The following is a 13,511-nucleotide window of genomic DNA, read 5'->3' on the forward strand; positions in this document are numbered from 1 at the left end:
GCTTATGGAATGCGAGCGTGTCATGTTGTCCTTCACATGAGGCAACAACATTGCCTTGGTCCGGCCCAGCTGTCCCGCATTTTGGCCCCCCCCCCAAAAAACACACATCAGAGAGATGAAGTCGTTTGTCCTTTCTCTAGCACAGGCATCCCCAAACTCAGCCCTCCAGATGTTTTGGGACTACAACTCCCATCATCCCTAGCTGACAGGACCAGTGGTCAGGGATGATGGGAGTTGTAGTCCCAAAACATCTGGAGGGCCGAGTTTGGGGATGCCTGATCTAGCAAGTCTGGGTGATCTAGGCAACCATTCAGAAAGGAGGAAATGGGACAGGCTTTCACGGTTGAACTGGGCAGTGGACTCTTTAAGGAAGGATTTGTGAGCAAGAGGAGGCAGTGATTAGGAGATGGGCAGTAGAATTTGTTCCAAACCTTTTATTGCAAAATAAATATTCCCCTTTCACCATGTAACCCTGATGTGTTTATCCTTCCAACCCAAGGCACCTGATGCCTAAAATGGCATTACTTTGTGAAGTTGGTATCGGTTACCAACCTGAGAATCTAAAACACTATAATCCTTTGGCGAACTAGCTCTTTGGGGCACTGGCAGCCATAGAAGCACATTTCCACAGGTGACAATAGCTCCATTCAGTATGCTGCTTCATCTCTGCATCTAGCAAAGTAACCCAGTCATTCAAGTGTATCCTCGTGGTCCTCGTGCTAAAGTGGGTGGTATTCTCCACAATCCCTTGCCCCCTAAAAGGACAAGCAAACAGACATCATGGCCAAGTCACTCACCTTGAGATCATCCAAGTCATTTGGCAGATTCTGAAAGTGAAGCTACGTTTTGAATCAGCAACATCAAAATTATGCATCACACAACTTCTGAATTCTTGTTTGCATGTTGGTTGCATATGTGCGGATGTTTTACCCGAACCTGCTCAAGTTGCATTGATGTCTTCGGGGTTTTTTTGCAAACCACTGGAGAAGGAGGGAGACATCTAGGAGTAAGGACAGGTAGCTGGTAGGTGATGTTTGTCAGCTCCTGAACATGGTCAGTATTTGTAATCAGATTTAGGGTGTGGGAAGTGAGTGACCAAGGACTACTATATCTTATATGTGTTCTGTGTGACTTTCCCCCAAGTAAGCGGATATAGGATTGTTGTATTGGAATGGCTTTACTTTAGTTTTCCCATGCAGCTTGCAGGCTTGACAGGGTAGAATCATTAGTTCCCTGTTTTCTTTTGAGCTTTCTTTTTAAGTGCAGTCGCATATTTCAGAAAATCATTATCCTGTAGTTTTTTTAACCCCCCCCCACCTTTTTATTTATTTATACTGACCTAGTACAGGTAAAACCAACAATGATTGAGATGCAAAAATGACCTATATACATTCTGGATTGCTATGCTTCCTAATTTATTTATTTTTTCCCTTTTCTGTGTGAATGTATTTGATGGTGGTTCTTGATCAGATTACTTGTAGACAGAGCAGCAATTCTTTCCCACTGCTCTGATCTTATCGGGAGGAGGCTTAGCCAATTTCAACAATTTTTATTGCATGGTTCATTTGACTTGCTTTTTCTTTTTCTTTCTTTTTCTTTTTTGACAAAGGCCTTGTGTGGTGCAGTACTGTATGGAACCCCTACTATATTTATTGCCATGTTGATATCGAGGGTGACCTTTTTTGCATTAAGTGTTTTTATGAACTAGCAGTACAAATCAGGGTTATATAATTATGATAAACTTCCTTCAGTTTACTCAGAACTGCATGAATGTCTGATGATTCGATTCCCCCCACCAAGAAACAGAAAGTGTGGGAACTAGTTTGGGAACAGAAAGATGGAGTATGATGTGAATCAGTGAGCCACCCCAACCCCAGAAAGGTTGGGGTGGCTCAAGGAAGGATAAGCGAGCTAGGGCGACATGAGAGTGTGTTTTCCTGTGTCCAAAGCTTGTACTGAGGCAAACCAGGTATAAATAGACATGGAAACCAGTCAGCATTGTGACTCTTTCCCCTTCCCATATGACACCCTTTGGGCTCACAGTAGAGGAAACCTAGCAGTGTCAACATCAATGGCAACTGCTAAGTGTCAAGAAGGGGAAGAGCATGCGCATAATCAGCCACAAACTCAATCCCTTTTTATTTCACCCTTAGCAAGCCAGTGATGTCCCCTTTCTAGGCCACCTCTGCAGTCAACCAAGTTAGAAGTTGAGGGCAAGGAGGAGGGTTCTATGAGTCCGTTTTGCATATTCCTTGTTGGCTGGGCCATGTGTGCAATGAAGCTTCATTTCTTCATTTTCTTCCATTCAGTCTGAGAATGAGCTGTTAGGGCTCTGTTTCCTGTTGGATATTGCCACTCACCGTATAGGGAGGAGAGGCCGTGCTAACTTTGCACAGACTCCCTTTCAGTTGTTTCTGGCGAAAATATAAAGGGCAAGCAGATAAGACAGCAAAAGGCACAATGACACAGCAACTCCACTGTCAGTTACCGATCATACTTTTATTCAAAGTGTGGGGGGGTACCAGGCCATTGCAATCTGATAAACTCACAAAGTCAAGCAGCACAGTGAAGTGCTAGAAATGAGGTCTGTTAAACCTTTTGCATATCCCACTTAGTATGCTTGCAAAGTGCTCCTCTCCTTCTACCCTCTTGCAACGAACAGACCACACACACTGTTAAGTAAGTTTAAAATGCTTTACTTACAAAACATTCCAAATGTCAGATTTCATGCATTTATCCAAGCGGCAGCAGGGAGAGCATAAGCTGAATACTCTGAGGTAGAAAATACAGAATGATGGCTTCAAACACATGCTCTAACCTCGGGTCTTGTTTAGGTACATCTTCCTCGGTCATGGAAGGAGAGGGAACAGGAAGAGAAGGCGTCACTTCCTCCCTCACTGGAGAAGAGGGGGCATGAGCTAGTTGTGTCTAGGAACACAGCTCTATGATCTTAACCCCTTCATGCACTAACTAGCACTCATGGATAATTATGTTTGACTGCAATTTCCCACAAGATGTGAGACAGGATCTTCCCTGGTTTGTGTCTTTCCTGCTTATAAACTTTGTCATGTGGCATTCGGCAAGCCTCTTTTCCCTCTGCTTCAGCCCCACCCCCAAATAAATCTGTATATGGAATAATAATGCTGGCCTACCTTCCAGAGGTGGGAACCTGTTTCCCTCCAGATGTTGTTGGAATTCAACTCCCATCAGATCCCCAGAAAGCATGGCGAATAGTCAGGGATAACGGAAGTTGTATTCCACATCGCTACAAGTTCCTGATTCCTGGTGTAAGCATTACTAGGAGAATTTGTGGTGAAGAATTTTGAAAATCTTAAAATGCCATGTAAATAAAATACTAATGTTGTTATTCTGCTCAGTGTGCAACCAGAAGATGTTTGCGCCTGTTCTTGAAGTAAAAGTCTATTTAAAGGAACCCCTCTCCCCTAAGGACTTCCCAAAGATAAACCAGACAAAAGTAGCTTTATGCTGAAATGAAATCTATGAGCTCCCTTTGTTGTAGTTGTGGGATTTTATGTTTTTGTTTAACTTGTTCCCTCAAGAAGGTGTGTTGCTTCCTGCAATTTGACCCCCAGGTGTTTTTTGTGTTGTGGATGATGTTAATTTATTAGGTTAATAAGAGTAGTAGGTCATTTCTCATTTTCCTGGGCTGCGAGTGTTGCATGTAGCCACAGCGATGCCTTCTTAATGAAGCTTTTAGTCATGTGGCACTTTAAAGGAAGGTGTTGCCACAGGTTTTGCCTGTCTTGAGATACCAGTTTGGTGAGGATGAAACTAAATGGGAGGCATGCGGATGAGTCAATCAAGCTTTAATGGCATTTGTAATGAGAGGGAGTGTAGCATTGACACCAGCAGTGCAACCCTCTCTGTTTCTGGGGCTCATTCCAGGTAAGAGTGAGTAAGATTGCAGCCTCAGCTCCCCCCCCCCTCCTTTGACTGTAGCTTCAAATCCTGCCTGGCATTATTAATTGCTTTGACTGCAGCTGCTGTCTTAACCCCACTTACCTGAGAGTAAGCCTCGCTGGATTCAACAGGACTTGCTTCTGATTGGATGTGGTTTGGATTGCAGTGTAACATCTGATTCTTCCTCACAGTGTTTTAGGAACGCCACTTTCGCTGCTTATCCACAGTGCGTTTACTCCATTCTTTAGTCAAATAAGCTTCATAAAATCAAGACATCTCTTGCCACTCAGGCATACAATCTTAAATTCACAAAAACCAAGGGAGAAATGAACGAGGAGGAAAAAGGAAACATTCTTAGGTGCAGCGTATAATTTCCAGCAGGCACAGGAGCCAGCTCCTAGGGGCTGAGGTCTCCATAAAATTTTTCAGGGGGCTGTCCCCATTCCAGTTGGTGGGCATTGCCATTCAAATGGTATGCGTGCACCACCTCTTGTGGTCGATTATGGGGGCAGGGCTTACCTGCGCCCCTCCCCCCCAAATATTTTAGCCAAGTTGGCACCCCTGCCAGCTGGAATGGAAAGAGTTCAAGGAGGGGAGGAGCTCGATGGAACTGGTCTCCCCAAAGAGCCAATGATGTGGTTGCTGCTGGGTGACACTTGAGGGAAGGAATGGCCTGATGGAGCTGGCCTCTCGGGGGAACCAATGAAGCGGTCCTCTAGCACAGGCATCCCCAAACTTCGGCCCTCCAGATGTTTTGGACTACAATTCCCATCTTCCCTGACCACTGGTCCTGTATTGCAGGGAGTTGGACTAGATTATCCTTGGGATCCCTTCCAACTCTCCAAATCTACGATTCTATGATTTGGGCAGCTGATTGCCAGTCACTGCAACCGCCACTTGTTCTGGACAATTGTGTCTTTGTAAGCCATACTATGGTTGGTTCATTTGCCTTGCCTGGAAACTGCCTGCCTGCCATTTTGTTTTTGCCAGCCTTTCCCACAGGTTGGCTTGCACCACCTGGTTCGGTGTCACCTGATCTTGCATTGTAAAAGATGTGCCCCAGTATGACGTGGTGTGAATTTTACAAATCAAGCCTTTCCTAATGTTATCAGTTAATTAATAAATCACCCAGGGTGGGTCATAACAATTTAAAATGCCACGTTAAGAACAATTTTGAACAAATTATATAAATCGTACATGATGAGATGACAAATCTATTCTCGTCTTGTCAGTTCATTCAAACTTACAGGCTATTGATCCTTATCATCAGGGTGTGGGGGAAGAAAATATCTCTAAGGGAATGCACCCATTAATCAGCTGGGATAAGGACTCTTATCCGAGATTAAGGACTCTTAATCTCGGGGTTGTGGGTTTGAGCCCCATGTTGGGCAAAAGGTTCATGCCTTGCAGGGGTTTGCCCCCTTGTTGTCCCTTCCAATTCTATGATTTGGTGATCTATAGCCAAATATGTGGCACACTAATCTAGCACTATGAATGGTTGAGTGCACTTAAATTTGGTCTGTGTGGCGGTTGCTATTCTCCCCCCGTGATGCGCAGAGAACAACAATCCCCAATTTTTGGTTCCTGTGTCTGCAAGGTCCCTTTTGTACCTATTTTTGCCTTGCTAAAATGTTGTCAGTGTGAGTTACTGGAGTTTTTATTCTTCAGCTTTTTCTCCAGAGTGTTTACATCAGGGAAGGAGAAGCTGTGGCTCTCCAAATGTTTTTGGACTGCAATTCCCATCATCCTTGACCACTGACCATTCTGGCTGGGGTTTAGGTGAACTGGATCCAATAGCCTGTCGAGGGTTGCACATTCCCCGCTCTAGAGATTTAATCTTAGTTGGACATGTATGCTTGAATTTACTGCAAATCTATATTTAGCCCACACTTGTGTTATAAATGCATATGCATAAACATCATGGCAGCAATGCACAATTTGCTGAGGTAATATTTTGAAGCCTTAATACTGGAGGGTGGTGTCTTTGATAGCCAATAATGCTATGAGACCTAAGAATGAGAAGCCTTGCACATGCAGGGACTTCTGTTTCTTCCTTCTGTGGAGGACAATGCTCTATATGCACATAGGAATGCTACATTGTGCACCAAGCATTTCTTTGTTCATGTAAGAGTCACTTTGTGCACAATGAAACAGGTACCCAATACTTCTCTGCTATGCCTGTATTGTAAGGGCTCAAATCATGTAGATGCACGCTCTAATGGAAGCCAATCTGTAAGTCGCTGCTGCCTCCTTAAAATTTACATAGAGAACCCTGCTCAAAAACAACACACAAACTAAACTCTAATGTAGCCAAGAATGCAGAAGTGCCCTCCGAAAAAGGAGAACGGCTGTCAGAAGAGGAATCTTGTTCTACAGGCTGAAGATGTCCAACAACTTTTGCGGCTGTATATTTCTTTTTTCTGGCAGTTCTTGGGTGGGGAAGTACCTGGTGTAGTCACTTGCCCTCCTTTTCCTTTAAGACACAGATTCAGAGAACAATATGTCATTTTGGCAGCTTACGATCCCAGCCAAATATTGTCTTTAGTTTTTGCAGAAGCAGAAAAGCAGCAATGTTAAACAATATCTGAGATGATGTGCTTTTAATAAGAAGGTTCTTACTCATTTATCTTCATGCAAGCATTAAAAGGGTTAGCTGTACTTTGAGTAGACCCATTGAAATGACAAATGTAGGTCCAGTTATTTCAATGAGGCTTGCTTCATAATAATATACCCAGCCCATCTGGCTGGATTTCCCCAGCCACTCTGGGAGGCTTACAGAATATATAAAACATAATAAAGCATCAAACATAAAAAACTTCCCGATACAGGGCTGCCTCCAGATGTCTTCTACAAGTTTTATAGTCCGAATCTCCACGATGGGTTGAGCTCCTGTTGCTCGGTTCCAGCTCCTGCCCACCTAGCAGTTTGAAAGCACGTCAAAGTGCAAGCAGATAAATACTGTAGGTCTACTTCCTCCGGTGGGAAGGTAAACGACGTTTCCATGCGCTGCTCTGGTTCGCCAGAAGTGGCTTAGTCGAGCTGGCCACATGACCCAGAAGCTGTACGCTGGCTCCCTTGGCCAGTAAAGCAAGATGAGTGCCGCAACCCCAGAGTCGTCCGCGACTGGATCTAACGGTCAGGGGTCCCTTTACCTTTACATTTAGCTCCTTGACATCTGAAGGGAGGGCACCACTACCAAGAAGGCCCTCTGCCTGATTCCCTGTAACTTTGCTTCTCGCAGTGAGGGAACCGCCAGAAGACCCTTGGAGGAGGACCTCAGTGTCCAGCCTGAGCGATGGGGGTGATGCTGAGACAATTTAGGGATTTAAAGATCAGGACCAACACTTTGAATTGTGCTCGGAAACGTACTGGGAGCCAGTGAAGATCCTTTAGGTGTTATATGGTCTCGGCGGCCACTCCCAGTCACCAGTCTAGCTGCCGCATTCTGGGTTAGTTGTAGTTTCCGAGTCACCTTCAAAGGTAGCCCCACGTAGAGCGCATTGCAGTAGTCTAAGCAGGAGATAACCAAAGCATGCACCACTCTGGCAAGAGACAGTCTGCTGTCAGGTACGTCTAGGCCGACGTACCGGGTGGAGCTGGTAGACAGCTGCCCTGGACACAGAATTGACCTGCACCTCCATGGACAATTGTGAGTCCAAAATGACTCCCAGGCTGTGCTCCTGGTCCTTCAGGGGCACAGTTACCCCATTCAGGACCAGGGAGTCCCCCACACCTGCCCGCCCCCATCTCCCCAAAACAGTACTTCTGTCTTGTCAGGATTTAACCTCAATCTGTTAGCCGCCATCCATCCTCCAACCGCCTCCAGACACAGGACCTTCACTGCCGTCACTGGTTCCAATTTAAAGGAGAGGTAGAGCTGGGTATCATCCACATACTGGTGAACACCCAGCCCAACACTAATGACCGACATTGGATTGTATAATCCAAACAGATGTTAAAAAAGAGAGAGCTGCTTTTTTCTCTAGGCCCCTTCCTTACCTTCTGCACTTGTCTCCTTAGTTCATGCTTTTAGGGAGAGCCTGGCTGAGCTAAAATTTGGGGAGGTTGGGGATAAGCTTGTGGATTTCATTAATCTGCCTCCATCCCACCTCAGTTCAAGCACTACGTCAGGGAACAGCCATGGCAGCTAGGCTGCTTTCCCATAGCAGTTCTTCCCTGTTCTCACATCAGGAAACAGAATGTAATTGGGTTAAGAGTTCTAATTAAACACACAAAACTTCCTCATCAGAAGGATGGTGCTTTTCCAGAGCATGGATGTAAGGTGTCCTGTTATGACACATGCAAGCTGGCTAAGTCCAGAGTTTCAAGTACCGAGAACAACAACTCCCTTTGTGTTGCAAAGATGACAGCTTGTCAAATAAGTCCAGGAAGCCCCTATAAGCAGGGCATGGAAGCATCAGCCTATTTGTCCTCAGCATCTGGTATTCAAAGGTATACTGCTTTACAAGATGGAGGTTCTATTTTGCTATTGTAGTTACTAAGTGCTGGTAAGCCAAATTCATGGGAAAGTAGGTCTAAATCAGGCATCCCCAAACTTCGGCCCTCCAGATGTTTTCGACTACAATTCCCATCTTCCCCGACCATTGGTCCTGTTAGCTAGGGATCATGGGAGTTGTAGGCCAAAACATCTGGAGGGCTGCAGTTTGGGGATGTCTGGTCTAAATCCTCTTTGAATTTTACCCACATAAGAGACCCTTAAATTTGACCCACATAAGAGAGACTTCAATTTGTCTCTCCTGAATCTACAGCTGATTCATTTTCTTGGATGTTTGCTGACATCTAACTGCTTCAATTAAAAACAAAACAAAACTGTCAGCACATTGTCACTGCCAGCTGCAAAAATTTCTAAACTATTGTTGAAAGAAATATTACCTAGCTGTACATTTGACTTCCTCTTGAGCGTGAGCATGGTAAAAGCTTTGATTAGCAAAACCAGCTTTTCAAAAAAAAGCTTGCATGAAAGCTAGCGAGCTCATTAGACAGTAAGGTATCATGTTCATTAAAGATGTTAGATAGATAGCAATTGCTAATTAAAATGAAACCTGCATGTAGATCAGGTCTGATTAGAGTTGTCAAAGATAACTGGTTAGAAATCCAGTTGGGGTGGGAACTACCTCTGGAAACAAGGGGGAAACTTCTGGCTCTCTCTCTCTCTGTTGTTCCCATCCATTGGTCATGCTGGCTGGGACTGATGGGAGGTGGAGTCCCCCATCGTTGATCTCTAGAAAATTACCTCAAATAATGTACTTAGGCCACAGGCAGGCACATTTGCCTTCTGGAAGCCCTGACGTCAAATCTATGTGGTGCTTTTGTGGGGTGCAAGTTATAAGTGAGTTCTTTCCACTCTAACACAGGGATGAGCTCAGCTGAGGATGTGCCTCAAAACTTAGCTTTTGGACATGGCTTTTTCCCCCAGCAGGATGCACCATTGTCATTCTAAGAGAACAAGGGGGAATTTCATGGTGAGCTCTGGCACCTCTTTTTCTAGAAAAACAGCACTGCATGTACTGGAGGCCTGCTCCTTTTGGGGTTCCCTAGCATTTTTGTGGGTTAGTACTTAGTAGACCCACTGAAATGGATGGAATTATAATTATCATCACCCATCGTTAGGATGAGAACGCCTTTTAGAATTGCAGCAGCTATTGTTATTTCCGCTAGGGGTCAGTCATTCACCGCTGATCAGTTTTGATTTTCGCCTTGCTTTGAAGAAAATCAGCCTTTAGGTAAGAGGTGCAGCAAATCAAATTGTTTTATCGCTTATCATTGGAACAGTGTCACTTCTTCGACTCTGTGCTTGGTTGGGCAAGGGCATTCCAGGCGCAGAAGCAGTTGTAATGCTGGACTATTAAGTTCATGTTATATCAACCCGCAGTTAATGTGTGAAAGTTGTGGGTCTCAAATGGTGGTTCTAAACCCCTCGAGGGTGCAGAGTGAATTAACATTTGGCAACCAGCAGAACAGGTATTTCAGGTTGCCTTTTCTTCTCTCCAACAAATATACATAAATATGCCTTTTTTTTAAAAAAGGAAAGACATACTGAAATTCTGCAGAACGTTTCTTCTGAGCAAAAGAACTGACTGCCGTTTCTTTTTTACACATGTATTCCTTGCTCAGTTGTAGTTGTGTGTAACAGATAATGGTTCCAGATAGAGATACGGATGTCCATCCGCATTAAGGAACTAATCCTGGCAATGGGTTCACATTTGCCACTGTTGAAGTTAAAATGTGTTGACCACATCTGGAACTCAGGAGCGAAATCACTGGCGTAGCGTTCAGTCATGCGGCTTCCATCATATATAAAAACATAGTAAAACATTAAATACCCTGTTTCTCATATTTTAAGACATACCCATAAAATAAGCCATAGCAGGATTTTTAAGCATTCAAGGAATATAAGCCATACCCCGAAAATAAGACATAGTGATAGGCGCAGCAGCAATGCTGGCCGCGGCAGGAGGAGGAGGAAAAAAATAAGACATCCCTTGAAAATAAGCCATAGTGTGTTTTTTTGAGGAAAAAATAAATATAAGACATGTCTTATAATATGAGAAACACGGTATTAAAAAACTTCCCTATACAGGGCTGCCTTTAGTTGTCTTCTAAAGGTTGTCTAGTTACTCATCTCCTTCACTTTGGGGTCCCATAGCTCCATACACTCTGATGAAAACCACCCTAAGGAAAAGTAGGACATTCCGGGATCAAATCAGACACCCAGAAGGCTTCTGTAAATCCAGGACTGTCCCTGGAAAATAGGAACACTTGGAGGTTCTGCAATTATGGATGCACGTAACTGGCAGTCATGCCCATAGATTTCGCATCCCAATAGACATGCATAGGATTACTCTATTAGACTTTGTTGGACTTCACACTAGTGGGCCATCTGCACGATATATCCTGTGGTTTGTGGCTGAATACAGTACTGTACTGATGAATTTTCTTGCTGCAGCAGAAAAAAAGACGATAAAAGTTCATTGGGGCTGCTTTTGATGAGAATGGGTTTTCCTGGTTTGTTTTCAGGTCTTCATTGCCGTAAACTGCCTCAGCACAGACTTCTCATCTCAGAAAGGTGTCAAAGGGCTTCCTCTGAATCTTCAGATTGACACCTACAGCTACAACAACAGGAGCAACAAGCCAGTCCACAGAGCTTACTGCCAGATTAAAGTCTTCTGTGACAAGGTAAAGCTGATGGAGTCTGTAAAATGAGAGCTTTAGGAATGTTGTGCCTCTTTAGTTTAGTCCGTCAGTCTCATTTCTTACAAGGAAAGCAGAAAAATAAAACAATTCAAATTGTTTATTTTTTTCTGCTTGTCTTGTAAGAAATGAGATTGACTGGCTAAACTAAACTGCAATTCAGAACAACAACACTCTTCACCATTTGGAAGTTAAGATGACCTGTTACTTTTTGAGGCTTGTTTAGTGTTGTGTTACCGTATTTACAGATTTGGTGAGGGAGCAATCACTTGGAAAGGATGTCAAGTGAAAAGTCTCTCACACACACTGGTGCTATGAACCTTCCATTTATACAGAAAAATACGAGCACATGCTGGGTTTTCTTATTTATAACTCTGAGGTGTTTAATGAAATTGCTAACCAACCAAAATGAAGAACTCTGCCAGCTATCTCACAGATTACACCAACCACAGTGTCTGAAATAAGGATGGAGCTCTGTAGAGGCATTGGCTGGCTGGCTTCATGGTTTCCCCCTCATTGTGATTTTTGCATAACACACACACACCATGATTTGCAATATATTGCCAGGCCAGAAATTATGAAACCAATATATCAATGTGGACTTCAAACCGGTTTGGGACAATATATCAATATATCACCCAGCCCTAATGCAGAGAGAGTATATCCACTATACAGTAGAACAGAGCTTTCCAAACTGTGTGTCGGCTGCAGTGTGAAGGTGTGTGTTGTGCGAACGCTCCCTTCACTCCTCCCAGGTCTGGAAAGGAGCTAGTTTAACTTCTGGTTTGCTAGGAAAACTGAATTGCTGTGTTGCAAAATGATGCATGTCTAAAAAGTGTGTCACCAACATGAAAAGTTTGGAAAGCTCTGCAGTAGTAGAGCACAGCCTCGATAAAATTTATTTTAAAGGATGACAAACGAAGAACTAGCAACCACAACAAGTCTAACAGAAACCTTAACAAAATTGGCACCTGCTCAGTAATAACAATATTAGCCGCCTCAAGAAAAATCCCCAAGAAGGTCTCTAAAGATTGACTTGGAAACAGTCTCAGGAGGGGATAGATTATATGCTTTCTAACCCCCTGATTAGAACTGCAGTTAAATAACATGTGTTTGACCGCATCCACCTTGGTATTGTTATGGGATCATTTGTCTTTAGAGGAAACTTGAGCAAATGTGACATCTGAAAGCTTTGAAAGCAATATTTTAAAACAATAAAATAAGTCTGCTCTGCTTTAGGTATTGATCAATAAAAATTTAATAGGGCACATAATAAGGTCCACTATTTGACTGCTGATTCAGGACCCTAAACTGTGTTTTATATAATCAAATTTTACTTTGTTCTGTGTATATCGCAATGGCAAGGGACATAAACAATGCTTACAACTATTTTCTGGCTTGAACCCCGCCCGCTGAAGGCAGGTGCAATAATTGATAATTCATACTTGGTTGCAATCTACATTTCTTATGTATTGTCCATAATACTTCAACCCTTGCTCTGACATAAGAAAAATTATCTTTATTGATTGTAAAACAGAGACACCAGTTATACTGGCTGAGAGATGCAGCAACAATTTTCTTGCCTACCACCCTTTAAAACAGTCGTGAAGATTACATGTAATAACTAACACCATAACACTCAATCTTCAAAGAGTTAGACTTACTATCTCTTTGATGATTTGAACTGTGTATGGGTTTGGTTTCAAGGTCAGTGATTTCTAGAAGAGGAAGAAGTTCCAAGCGTGACTGACTTCCACAATGCCTGATTTGGGAGGGACCAGGGATGCTGACCTCAATGGGGAGGAAGCCAAGCCTCTGTAAATATCCTTTCTTCTTTCTATCTGACAGGGGGCAGAGAGGAAGATCAGGGATGAGGAACGAAAACAAAGCAAAAGAAAAGGCAAGTGTACTGACCCCAGCTCCCAGCTGAATGCCTGTAAGTAGAAAACATTAAAGTGCCATTTAATTTAGAGGAAAATTTCAACTAAATCTAAATTTGAAATGCAAGCAATGGTATAAAGCATAGGGGTTTGTATTGTTTTTCTTAAAGGGGAGGTGTGCTGATGTGGGGCAGACAATAATGGTGTTGGTGGAATTGAACCTTTATTTAGCCCTTGCTAAGATAGGCGTGTTCAGCTTAAGAAGAGGCCGTCAAGCAAGAAAATCCAACTTTCATGTAATTACACCAAGGCATGAATGTACCGTAGGGTCACCTCACAAACTATAACTATTATTAACAGCATTTTCTGAGGCGAAAGTAGAGATAGATGCATTTGAATACATTCATTTTTTGAAATGGTATCTTGGTGGAATATCTGATTGTTCCTTGGGGCATCCAAAACTTGATGTTATAAATTTGGGGGTGTTAAACTGGGTGC

General features: G+C 43.3%; 1 protein-coding gene across 4 annotated transcripts in view; it reads left to right on the forward strand.

Annotated features, from left to right (window-relative positions):
• GRHL1 (grainyhead like transcription factor 1) overlaps window positions 1-13,511 on the forward strand; it is a 60,422-nt gene that overhangs the window by 34,438 nt on the left and 12,473 nt on the right. For 2 of the 4 annotated variants that reach the window (XM_060272478.2, XM_088665716.1), the window contains exons 9-10: window positions 10,960-11,118; window positions 12,982-13,033. In XM_060272478.2, coding sequence (XP_060128461.2) covers window positions 10,960-11,118; window positions 12,982-13,033 — 211 coding nt within the window. Of the gene's footprint in view, window positions 1-10,959; window positions 11,119-12,981; window positions 13,070-13,511 lie in introns of all 4 variants that reach the window. The other 2 variants (XM_035109865.3, XM_088665715.1) reach the window with 1 other exon arrangement.

Source organism: Zootoca vivipara, chromosome 3, assembly GCF_965207765.1.
Source record: "Zootoca vivipara chromosome 3, rZooViv2.hap1.1, whole genome shotgun sequence".
Taxonomy (NCBI): Eukaryota; Metazoa; Chordata; class Lepidosauria; order Squamata; family Lacertidae; genus Zootoca; species Zootoca vivipara.